General features: G+C 36.4%; 1 protein-coding gene across 14 annotated transcripts in view; it reads right to left on the reverse strand.

The window, feature by feature from the left end:
- The window catches only part of LOC107549373 (unconventional myosin-IXb-like), a 34,432-nt gene extending 29,261 nt beyond the window's left edge, over positions 1-5,171 (reverse strand). For 13 of the 14 annotated variants that reach the window (XR_001604554.1, XR_001604555.1, XM_016230423.1 and 10 more), the window contains exon 1: positions 2,906-3,797. Coding sequence is in view for 12 of the 14 variants with exons in the window: in XM_016230423.1 (XP_016085909.1) it covers positions 2,906-3,742 (837 nt within the window). In the remaining 2 variants the exon portion in view is untranslated. Of the gene's footprint in view, positions 1-2,905; positions 3,798-5,135 lie in introns of those variants that run through there. The other variant, XM_016230421.1, reaches the window with a different exon arrangement.
- Between the last annotated feature and the right edge of the window lie 8,526 nt (positions 5,172-13,697).

Genomic DNA, 13,697 nt, shown 5'->3' on the forward strand with positions numbered 1-13,697 from the left:
AGCATGTGAGAGGGAGACTTTTATGGTGTGTGTATATATATATATATATATATATATATATATATATATATATATAAAAATTATAAAATTATTTGAAATTATTTTACACATTTTTATTACATATAAAACAAAGTATGTTTATATGAAGACTTAAATGCAAAAAAAAAAGTAAATATAATACATAATTAATTAATGCATATAAATTATATATTTATGCATATTTCAATATATATTAGATGTATACACATGAAAATGTTAATTTAGATTCAATAAATACTTAAATTCTTTATAATATTTTAGTATAACAATATTTTATTGTATATCCTGTATATAAATACAAATGTACATATTTTTACATAAATTATACAATTAAATTACTATAAATTATTTATATTACATATATACACATGCATGTGCGTGTGTTTAAATACTGTTTAAATACTACTACTAATAAGAAAATTAATTATTTAAAATTGTACCATATATTGCTTAAATATTATATTACAATATTGCACATAATATACAATTGATTTAGATATATTGTAAACATAATATATTTTTACAAAATAAACAGATACATAACATACTAACATATATTCTAATGTACAAATGTACTAATGTACACATAATATTTAGACCACAAGCAACTGTGTATAGCTATAAACAGCCACATTAAACACGCAGCATAAGGCCGCTCCTTTACACACACACACACACACACACACACACACACACACACACCCCCACCCATCCGTTTGACAGCCACTGAAATCTGAGCCATCCATACAATGCATCTCGAATCAACAAAGGCCCTTTTCTCAAAGCCATTTCATTAAAAAGGCCAGTAGAATCCTATTACTCAAAAATAACACTATGGGATGCTCACATGACTGTTAAATATAGCTGCTTCTCCTTTTATTCACAGCCTCGGAGCCATCGAGCACAAACATCGGGCCATCTCAAGTGAGCTGCGTGACTTCATTTTCTGAGTCTTCAGCGTGAACACAAAAGGAAGACTCGGGGTGGTTTTGTTCGGCGTTACGATATCGGGTTAGCTGGTGACAGCGTGTACTAGCGCTAATTGAGATCGCCGGCACAATAGCATGTCAACAAATGACCTTCAAGCAGAACGAGGCACCATTTCATTAGCTCACAACAACAATCAAGCTACATTATCTGGAAAAAAATCCCTAACTACAAGTACTATGAGAAAAATAGCAATGGCTGCCCTAGCATTAACGCTAACTGCTTTTAGGGAATGAAAAGTGCAGCAGTTCAGAAATCACTCTAATAAACTCAAATAAGATCTGAACTCTCAAAAGTTAGACATTTGGTGTTTGGCTACAGTTTAAAGGCATGTGAATGCATTCAGGTCTTTAAATAAACAGACAGTATCTGTCCAGGTTGCTGGAAACGGGAGACAATCCAGATTATTAGGTCTCCACTGCGCCTGTAATGGCAGAATGGACTCTTGGGTCATTTTATTGTACGCTTTTCCACGTGTGTCATTACAGTCGTCCCACCAAAAATAGCTCAGACCGTCTTCAAGAGCAAATTTTTTGAGGTTGACCAGTTCTAAGGTTGACAACTGCAAACCCATCAACGGACTTCCTTTATCTTAACCATCTCAGTAACTACACCAAAACATGTGAAAGGTTTCAAAACTCTAGAGACTTGAGCCTAGAATCTGTACAGCATGAAATGTCAGAGCAATTTGACATTATGAGAAATAGTTATGAACTATCCCATGTCCCAGTAAGTCCTCCAACAAATCTACCGATCCTGAATTAAATTATTCTAGGCCTGCCTTGCGAATGTTCAAAGCAGTCCTACAATTACAAAAAAATGCATCTCCAATGGATCAAAGTCATAACAAAATCGAATGCATAATACTCAAAAAAGATAAAATACTGCACAGACACCCAACACTAACAATCAAATGTACGGTTCTTACATACCATTACCATTTTCTGGGGGTTGACAAGGTCTAAAGTTGACAACTACGAACTGCAAATCCATCAGTTAACTTCTTTTACCTTTATAATACACTAAAACAGCATATCAAAGGTTTCAAAATTCTAGAGACTCAAGCTCAGAATCTATCCAAGAGCAAGTCAGTACTTTCAGAAAAAAATCCCATGTCCCAGTAAAGGCTGATTTATACTTCTGCGTCGGACCTACGCCGTAGGCTATGCGTCAGTTTTCATTTATACTTCTGCGTCGTTGTCCGTGTCAACGTGCAGTACACATGCAAACCGCTAGTCTGCAGTGTCCACGGGCATGTTGCTGGTGTAACCCGCAGTACCACGGCAAAAGCCGAAGAAGAAATGGCTCGTCGGAGAAGCATTATAGCCATGATGGCGGCAAATAAATATCAAATCATTAAATCATTATTTAAAACTACAAAAAGGAGACAACAACGGAACAGGAGATGAGGGCATACTTTCAATCTCCACAAGGACTTGTACCACGGCAAATCAACATTGTTTGTCACGGACAACTACTGATGTATAATGCTATGTAGTATAATAAATTATAAGACACTTGTTCTTTGCTTTGTTTTATTTTATATAAGAAGGTGTAACATTAAAAGATATTAAAGTGCACATAAACACACACAAAACTCAAGTGCATACGGAGGGAGGGGTTCTAGCAAACCAATCACAGCGCTTGCGGTCCGCGTAGAATTGACGCGCTGACGTGATTTTTGGAGAGGTGCACGTCAGGCTACAGCGTATGGGTTCTAGCAGACCAGAAAAAAATGCGTAGGTTACGGCATAGGTTCGACGCAGAAGTATAAATTGGGCTTAAGTCCTCGAACGAATCTACTATTCCTGAACTCCTTCGCGAATGACGCCAATCATTTAACCAAACCAAGTTTGCATCAAAGTGGTGATGATCTTACCTCCAGCACTGGTCCAGCACCCAAAATGGTTCGTTCCACTCCGCTTGCGTAACCCTTCTGGCTGAGAGCCGTCAAGCAGTGAATGAGGAAGTTAGTGCTTTGTGTTTTGCCCGATCCGCTCTCTCCTGAGATAACAATACACTGGTTGACGTGCTTGTGCAACATGGCGTAGTAGGCTACATCGGCAATGGCGAAAATATGGGGTTCCAGCTTGCCCAACTGGTGGTTCTCGTACATTTTGACGTATTTGGGGTTGTAAATGGGTAAGAACTTAAAGGGATTGATGGCAATGAGGATACTGCCAGCGTATGTATAAATTTTCTTCTTCTGAAAACGAATGCGGAGGTTATCCAAGATGCTGTCCTCACTTAGGACTGGAAGGTTACAGAGGTCCTCAATGTCCTCCTGCTGGGGTGGAAGGAAACCCCGAGCAACCAGTCGCTTGGACTCCTGCTCGTTCCCCTCGGCGGGCAGGTGCAAGTAGCGGATGGAGCCATCGCGGTTGCGCTCCTGCAGGAGGAAGTAAAATCCCTCTTTCTGAGAATGTTGCTCCTGGGCTTTTCTCGGCCAGAGAAGGACCCTGTGCACGGGAAGGTCGGTCGATTCCAGCACCCACTCCTCCCCACCGCACTCCTTCACCTCAGCCAGGATGTATAGCTTTCTGGTGTCCAGTCCAAGGGTCGCTGCCGCATCCCGTATGACGCTAGCTGCGGTGGCCTCCTTGGTGACTCTGAGTGTACAGCACGACACCGTCTCCAGAGACAGTCGGGGGTAGATCTGAAGTTCGTAGGCCTTTCCATCATGGCTAGTCGTCCCATCGCCATCTTTGACACTCATTCTGACTCAGGACGAGCCCCTTCAGCATTACGTACTGCCTTCACAACCACCATCTAGCACCTGGAAAAAGAGGACGCAAAGAATTAGGCCTGCAACTAACATGAGTGATTAATCGTTAGTTTCTTTGATTAATCACTATTTTGCAAAACACTCACTTTAATTTAAAACATACAAATAGGAATACTGCAGTAAAATAAGTTATAGACTAGCAAAGAATTAGGCCTGCAACTAACATGAGTGATTAATCAATTATTTCTTCGATTAATTGTTATTTTGTTTCATTTAAAACACACAAATAGGAATATTACAGTAAAATAAGGTACATACTTGTACAAAAACACTTCTGAACCACGTTAAACACTAGCCTAGACACATGAAACAACACATTTCTGGCCTTCTTTAAAGCATTTAATACAAATCACTCCATTTCTTTGGATAACTCATCATTGCGGATCAACCTGTGGCCATTTTATGAATGCATTTTTGTTCCAAGCCCAGATTTTCAGTGCTGCAGTGACATTTACTGAGAAAGGTTGTCCTTGAGAGCACATAGAGCCAACCAGCCAATAATGACATTTGTCAACAACAATTTCCATTGATTTTATTGATTAGATATTGCAGTCCCAGATTTCATACTGGCCTGGTTTGTTTCTTACTATTAACCTTTCACTTTTTGTTCTGGAACAAGTCCCAGACAGTCTCATTCATCTTAATTAGATCGATCATTTGTAAACAAGAGCTTCGGAATTTAATTAAAAAACTGAGATAAGGTGCCATTACCGGTGCTCTTTGGACGAACATATCGCCCCTATCCCTTATTTCTCAGGCCTGCAGCTCTCCATCTGACCTTATTACTCATGGCGTCTGACACAGACTAAACAGCTCCTTTATTTAATCTACCTAAATAGTGTCCCTGCAATACACTCTGATCACGAGTGGAAATTGCATCTGTGTAGCTACGTCTAACAGGAAACCATGGTTACAGTTAGAGTTAGTGTGTTGCTGTGAATAGACAGCACATCTCTATAAATATACAGAACAAAGCCACAGCTGCTACATCATAGGTGTCAATATCGGCATGGCAACTGCATCCCTGCATAGCAAAATAAAGAGTTAGAAAGCACTATAGTCTCATGGTTTATGGTCCTTCCATGGAGAAAATTTGCATAAATGTTTTTATTGTAAAACAAGACAAAAAAATAATCTCTTTAAAAGAAACATTTTCGCAAGCAAAAATTGCATTATTAATATTAAGACTTTTTAGGGAATATATATTTATAATAAAAATATTCTTTATATAATTAAAATATTGCTTCAAGCATAAATCAAGCAAAATTTACTAAGGAACTTGCTAGTCGTCCCATCGCCATCTTTGACACTCATTCTGACTCAGGACGAGCCCCTTCAGCATTACGTACTGCCTTCACAACCACCATCTAGCACCTGGAAAAAGAGGACGCAAAGAATTAGGCCTGCAACTAACATGAGTGATTAATCGTTAGTTTCTTTGATTAATCACTATTTTGCAAAACACTCACTTTAATTTAAAACATACAAATAGGAATACTGCAGTAAAATAAGTTATAGACTAGCAAAGAATTAGGCCTGCAACTAACATGAGTGATTAATCAATTATTTCTTCGATTAATTGTTATTTTGTTTCATTTAAAACACACAAATAGGAATATTACAGTAAAATAAGGTACATACTTGTACAAAAACACTTCTGAACCACGTTAAACACTAGCCTAGACACATGAAACAACACATTTCTGGCCTTCTTTAAAGCATTTAATACAAATCACTCCATTTCTTTGGATAACTCATCATTGCGGATCAACCTGTGGCCATTTTATGAATGCATTTTTGTTCCAAGCCCAGATTTTCAGTGCTGCAGTGACATTTACTGAGAAAGGTTGTCCTTGAGAGCACATAGAGCCAACCAGCCAATAATGACATTTGTCAACAACAATTTCCATTGATTTTATTGATTAGATATTGCAGTCCCAGATTTCATACTGGCCTGGTTTGTTTCTTACTATTAACCTTTCACTTTTTGTTCTGGAACAAGTCCCAGACAGTCTCATTCATCTTAATTAGATCGATCATTTGTAAACAAGAGCTTCGGAATTTAATTAAAAAACTGAGATAAGGTGCCATTACCGGTGCTCTTTGGACGAACATATCGCCCCTATCCCTTATTTCTCAGGCCTGCAGCTCTCCATCTGACCTTATTACTCATGGCGTCTGACACAGACTAAACAGCTCCTTTATTTAATCTGCCTAAATAGTGTCCCTGCAATACACTCTGATCACGAGTGGAAATTGCATCTGTGTAGCTACGTCTAACAGGAAACCATGGTTACAGTTAGAGTTAGTGTGTTGCTGTGAATCTGCTGTGAATAGACAGCACATCTCTATAAATATACAGAACAAAGCCACAGCTGCTACATCATAGGTGTCAATATCGGCATGGCAACTGCATCCCTGCATAGCAAAATAAAGAGTTAGAAAGCACTATAGTCTCATGGTTTATGGTCCTTCCATGGAGAAAATTTGCATAAATGTTTTTATTGTAAAACAAGACAAAAAAATAATCTCTTTAAAAGAAACATTTTCGCAAGCAAAAATTGCATTATTAATATTAAGACTTTTTAGGGAATATATATTTATAATAAAAATATTCTTTATATAATTAAAATATTGCTTCAAGCATAAATCAAGCAAAATTTACTAAGGAACTTGCTTATATCAGAAAAAAAAATTATTAATTTATTGCTTTAAATTATTCTATCTTTAAGTATATAAAACAAGATATTTTAACATAAAAACAAGAAAAACACTCATTAAGAAAACAATGCTTTGTAGTTAGCAAGGAAAGAGGAAATAACTAAACTCTGCAAGCAACAAAGTTGCTCAACAACCAAACAGAGTTAATCTCATTTTGCACACGGCACTTATAATACCGGCCTTTGGTTATGATTTCTTAATGCTTTTGATGTGTAAGTCATAACCTGTAGGAAAAATGACAATCAAATATTCCAAATTATCCCTTTAATGACATTTTCTATCATTAAAATAATTCCATCACAAAAAATAATCTATTAAAGTCAACATTAAAATGCACACTCCAAATTAAAATTCAATTGTTTTGGTCATTTTAATAAAATGTAATACACTTTCACGTTCCAGTCAATTTCCTATGGAAGTGCAAATCAAATTCCCATGGAAATGAAGTCCTGTCCTGCATTCACTCAGAAATAAGCCACAGAAGTACGATGCTTGGTGAATGCCACTTTGAAAGGAGCCCTAACAGGCCACATGCTCCCAAGGGTTTCTTGAAGAACCAAAATCTGACCTACCAATCTAAGCTTATCCAACACTGTTTATTTCATTTATAGATTACCAAATTTTTTTTTTGGCAGAGTTATTACTATGTGGTGGAACAAACGATGCAGAACACTGTACGCTTGTTCGAACTGTAAATTTGAGGAAGCAAGTTATTTCCTGGGAAGGCGAGAGCCAAGTGTCTTAAACAGCTGTCAGCTTATATTGTGCGAAATTAAGTTACTCTGGAAAGTCCTCGTGAATGAATGGACTATTTTCTGATGGTTTGACATAATGGGGCATCCATTGAGACTAACATTTATATCCAAGATCAAAACCAAACCACGCAGGGGTCAACAAAAAATCCCAAAGTACGGCTTCTTTTGTAAATTAAATGAAATAAATATTCAAAAATACATTTTATAAAATAAGAGTAAAAATAAAGCAAATAAAAGAATACTAGCTGAATTTGCTGGTAAACAATGGCTAAATGTAAACCAAAATGTCTGTAATATGAGCAGTGGATGCGTTTAAACTTTTCCAGCCTGGTTTCTCAGATGGGTGAAAGTAGGCCATCCTCCTAACTTGGCGTTTGACCATAACCAGAATCAATAAAACTCCAAGGCATGCATAAAGTCAGCGACCACAAAAACAGCTTCATCATTACGGCTCATTTTGAGCTGGCCTGAAAAAGACCAGCCAGGGTTAACTCTTCTGGGGGAGAAAAAACATGAAGCGCCACTGCGGGGAAAGAATAGAGCTCGGTTTATCTCTGACAGACACCTCATGTTTCAGAGCAAGTCGAACGTTCCTGAGATAGAAGTAAAGGCAAATTTCAGATTTAGTTTGAAGAATTAGAACAAACATGCATCTAAAAAACAGTGAGCTGCTTTGCTAATCTACTACCTACATTTGAACTAAAATGGAACCTTTTTGGAACATTCTATATAGGCAACAACACTGTGACTCTTCAACTGATTCCAACAGAGCCTAACATTAACATGTTGCTAAGCTAATGCCACAACACTCTTAAAAAAAATCTAATATATACAGCACATATACAGCGAATACTTTTTATGGATGTATTTCTGTATTGAAGGTGAAAAAAGCCTTTTATGCAATTTTCCACACTTAAAACCTCTTCGTAATAAACATATATTGTTCTTGTTTTTCAGTTAAAATATCTAAGAATCCATAAAACAAAAACATTTAGTTGAGAAGCAACACTGCATTAGATATTACGAATTGTTTTCAGAGAAAGCATCTTTATTAATGCAAATGTATTTTGTATGGAAGTTTATTAACGCCACAGAACAAAAAAAATAAAAAAAGGTAATTGTGACTTTTAATCTCGCAATTCTTAGAAGAAACGTCCAAATTGTGAGATTTGGTCTTACAAGAGAAAAAAAAAGAAAAAAAAAAGACAAGCTTGCTTTAGCCACAAAATAAAAATATAAAGGTCAATGCGACAATTCTGACTTTTGCGCTCCCATTTATGTTTATATCTCACAATTCTGTTTTCTCTTTTAAGAAATTGCGAGTTCTTATGCATTATGCAATTCTTATATCTCGAGTTTATATCTCGCAGTTAATAACATTTTCAAAAAATTATTTTATATCTTACAATTTTGAGTAAATAAAGTCAAAACTGAGAGAAAAAAGTAAAACAATTGTGAGATAAAAAGTCTCAATTTTTTTATTTTGTGGTGGAAATAAGCTTCCATAATTTTGTCTAAGTAATTGTCAGATTTCTTCACTTATAAACAAGTTAAAAATAAGTGAAAAAAATCCATTGAACACAAAATGCACATATGCAAGATACAAGCTATGAAAAACTAGTCTTAATTTCTAATGAAGTGTTGCTTCTAAAGTAAATGTTCCTCATTTCATATATTTAGGCATTTTTAACTAGAAAAGTAAAAAAAAAAAAAAGAGGAAAAGTTTTTTCAAAAGTAATTAAGAGGGGGGGTTTTTTTTACAGTAAAATGAGCTTGTTGCAATGCATTCAAAAAGAAGTTTTGCAACAAATCTGAGACGTTGTTCTCATTTTCATGAGGACGTTTTTAGCTAAATGACTTGAATTCATTGACATGGATGAGAACAAGCAAGACAAAGTCTCCAGTAATCTGTAAAAGCCATGCCCAAAACTGTTACTTCATTTCAAAAGATCACCAGGATCATCTCTCACGACACTTTTCTCAGAGGAAGCTTAACTGACTGGCACCGAAACAAACGTTTTGGCCTCTTTTGTGATTTCTGATTCTCCTCCAGAGCCAGATCTTCATGTTCTGCTGCTGAGGCTTCCTTCAACACTTCCCTCAGATAGAGACACACACGAGTTGGCCAAGCTCCCGGGGGAGAGAAGAGAAGAAGAAAAATCCATGAAGTAAATCAGTCACAGGTTCTTTATGGAGCACCGATGCAGCTGGAGACGTTCTGAATGAAAGGCCCGTTAAAGTGGAATGTGCGGCTGAAACAGAAACAGGGCTTTTGTTTTAACATCACCTCCATTTAGGAACCAAGTCTTTTAGCAGACGCGTGGGCAGAGGAAAGACAAACCTCCACGGGATTCCCTACGGACGACTCCTCCATCAGTCTGGTCTGGTGGACATTTCCTGCAATTTTAGGCCTACGCTGAACGATTTTCAATCAGACTGAATATGCAAAAGTCACAAAAACACCCACAGGTGTCTACATATGACTCTTCAATGCAAATCTGTGTTTTTTTTTGCCAGTTTTGTCTAAGCACAGATGATGCTGTAATAACTACACTTACATTTATGCATTTAGCAAAGCGACCTACAAAGTACCGCATTTTCCGGAAAATATAAGTTGCGATTTCTATCATCTGGAATGTGCAACTTGAAGGAATAGTTCACCCAAACATGAAAATTTGCTGAAAATTCAATCACCCTCAGGTCATTCAAGATGTAGATGAGTTTGTTTCTTCATCAGATTTGGAGAAATGTAGCATTGCATCAGTGTCTCAGCAGTGGACCCTCTGCAGTGAATGGGTGCCGTCAGAATGAGAGTCCAAACAGCTGATAAAAACATCACAATAATCCACACCACTCCAGTCTATCAGTTAACATCTGGAGAAAACAAAAACTGAAACAAATCCATCATTAAGATTTTTTTAACTTCAAACCGTTGCTTCCCGCTAAAATACGAGTCCATAATCAGTGGTGTGCATCATTGTGATGTTTTAATCAGCTGTTTGGACTCTCATTCTGACGGCACCCATTCACTGCAGAGCATCCACTGGTGAGCAACTGATGCAATGCTACATTTCTCCAAATCTGATGAAGAAACAAACTCACCTACATCTTGGATGAACTGAAGGTGACAAAATATTCAGCAAATTGTCATTTTTGGGTGAAATACTTCTTTAAGAAATACATTTTCTAAAACCCATTTTAGCCCAGCTAATGCTTCAGTTTTTACAAAAGCAAGCTTGTATAAAGTAAAGAGGCAGAAGTGAGCCAAAAAAACCGTTTCAACTCTTGAGAGAATTCAACACCAGCCTGAGTGGAGCTCAATAAAACATTGCCAGTAGTTTCCACAGCGGGACACAATCTCCACGGCCAGGACCTCCTGCAGCGGCACATGTGCTCAGGCTTTAGTTTCACCATCCTATCGCAGTTCATCACTGGAACAAGCACCTACTGTAGACCCAAAAACCCATACAATCTCGAAAAGCACAAAAAGACATCCAGAAAGTGGCTACAGTGATGCAAATCACTCTTTAATGCAGTCCACACTACAGACTAGAGTTTTATTGAGTCTTGTGTTACTTGCAGTTTACAAAAATGACCAATGCTGGGATACTTAAAAGATAGCTTTTTTTAAATTTATGGCACGATATGAAAAAATCATTTTCTTTATCCTTTTTTTGAAATTGTGCACTTGAATCTCATTAACAAAAGTGCAGGTCTTATTTCATCCATAAATTAAAAGAATAAAAATAAAAAAAATAAAAAAAACTTTTAAAGACCTTTTTTTGCATGGTAAAAATTATAAAATATATAGAGAATTTTTAAATGTATTTTATTTTTTGATATTACTTTATTACATTGTATTTTTTTATCATTATATATTGTGATTTTTTAATTTAAAAATGTATCAACAAAAGATTCAACAACAGATACTACCACAATTGTATACATTATAATACACAGTAACAAAATAATGAATGCTTATGAATGATCTTTTTGCTTGCTTGTTTTAAAACAAATTCCTCACACACTCAAACTGTCTTCCATTGGTTGGACAAACAGATAAAATGACACACATTACCTTTAAACTACAAACCGATCTTAAAAAGAAAGAAATCTCAGAGTTCATCTTTCCTTTGAGCTGTAAATCACTCAAAATGACTCTGTGTTTGAGTCGTAGTGTTAGACGCTCTGATCTAGTGGCTGTTTTGAATTTTTATCGAATTGGCCGACATGCGCTCTGTGCCATTTGCATGCTGGACGTGGCAGAGAAAACACGGGCCTCCTAAACGCTCCGGGGCAAAATCTCTGTATACAATCCTGATAAAAAACATGCAGATAGTTAGCGGCGAGAGCCCGAAATACAGGCTCCATATGAACCGCATGACGTCAGACGGGGATAAGCTTACATTTCCAATCCTAAAGGTCACCGCTGTCCGAGGGGAACTGCTAATTATGATCCAAAGAAAGCAGAACGTGAGTTTACATGCAAAACCGTGGAAAGATGGCCAAGGAAAAGTGCATCTACTCTGTTGTGTGAATAATCAATTATTAAATGCATTTCTTGAATTCTGAGTCTTAAATCTGCAGAAAAACATGAGGAGATGCATGCATTTCGCAGCTAAATGTTCAATCAAACAGGTCAACGCTCTTTTCGACTACCAATTAGCCTCTAAAAAGTCGTCAAACAGAAGCCAGAGCTGCATCATGTCATCCACTCCGCTCTGAAAACATCTTGAAGACATTACCTGCTCCTCCTAAATCTCCCGATATTACGGCTCCAGACTCCGTTTGGCTCTTTGAGGGCTTTCCAATCACTGAATGTTTCTGTTGGTCATTACACGAGCTCTGGGATTAGCTGGCATATCCAAAAGGAATGTCACGTCAGCCTCGACTTTTGCCTGTGTGGCGTTCGGCATGAGAAACCAACAAAAGAAGACCAAAAACACTCTCTAGAATGAATAGAATGTTGAAAAGAACAGCATTCATTTGAAATAGAAATCTTTTGCAACCATATAATTGTAGTTATTGATCAATTTAATACATCTGTGATGAATAAAAGTATTATTTTTTAACACAATTTTTTTTTGAAAACTTCTTAAAAGTATCATATGTGAATCATGTTGTTAACAAGAGTCTAGGTCTTATTTCGTCTCTAAATTAAAAGTAAAAAATGTATTTAAGCATTTTGACATTGCATTCATAACTACTACACAGTTGTCTCAATTTGCAAAAAAAGTAGCTTTTTTATTTGATTTACATCAAGATATTTAAAATTTATTTAAAGATGCAATAAAATAAATTCTACCATGATGAATATGGGCAATTGTAATTTACAAAAATTAATAATAAAATTATTTAGGGATGCACGATATATCGGCCACCATATCGGTATCGGCCCATATCGGCTCATTTTTTCTGTTATCGGTATCGGCCTGATAAGAAAATTTGGCCGATATCTTAAAGCCGATAAATAATGCATTATTTCCTTCAGAGACACTTCAGATGCGCGCTGTTCGTTTGCAGCCTTTTGTGCAATTGTACATTGTAATATTGTGTTTATTTGATGTATATCTGATTTATCTCATATAGAATGCGTTTGGTTAAGTTAAAAAGAGCGCTTCAGTTTACCGGTGATCATCTTTAGCTCAGCACACGCAGCCCAAACAGCAGTGCACAACATTAATAACTATGATTGGGAATGTCATGTATATAACATTCTAATGAGAACATTATTATAATAAAACGTTGTGAATTCTTTGGGTTTAGTTGCCGTGTTTCAGCGCGTTGTTATGGGAAGAGCGCATCCACAACAGGATCACACATTCTGACTATAGCATGCAATAACTGCGTCATTTTGTACATATATAAGTTGTAATATTATGTTTATGTTGTATTAATATTAATCTCAGGATGCATTTCCTTGAGTTAAATAAGCTGCCAGCAAAACGCTTCAGTTTACCATGTTCATTCAGCTCTTCAGCTTCAGCACGCGCAGCTCAACGGCTGCTATTTAAAACAGTGGTATTAATTTGTTACTTTTTCAAAATCATCGATACATTATAAATAACAACAACCACTTGTATTTTTCTCTTATTATTTTCATCAACAATATGGTTTAGTAATTAAAATCATTTAATTATTGTCCGTGCAGAGGCTATTCCGTTTTATTGATCTATGGCGCATTCATTTTGATTCTTTACACGTGTAATGATGTCCAGTGACTTGTTTGCATTATTTATGCATAATTTTATTTATTTGTAAGACTTTTTTATGACTAAATTTGGTAATGGGAGAGTAAAAATATTTTTAAAACGTACACCGTTCAAACTAGGCTGCTTATGTTGAAGTGTTTGGGATGTGGCTTTTAATGATGAGACCTTTTTTGTAATCAGGCTCTCAAAAAGTATATA

Source organism: Sinocyclocheilus grahami, unplaced genomic scaffold (assembly GCF_001515645.1).
Source record: "Sinocyclocheilus grahami isolate Dianchi unplaced genomic scaffold, SAMN03320097.WGS_v1.1 scaffold370.1, whole genome shotgun sequence".
Taxonomy (NCBI): Eukaryota; Metazoa; Chordata; class Actinopteri; order Cypriniformes; family Cyprinidae; genus Sinocyclocheilus; species Sinocyclocheilus grahami.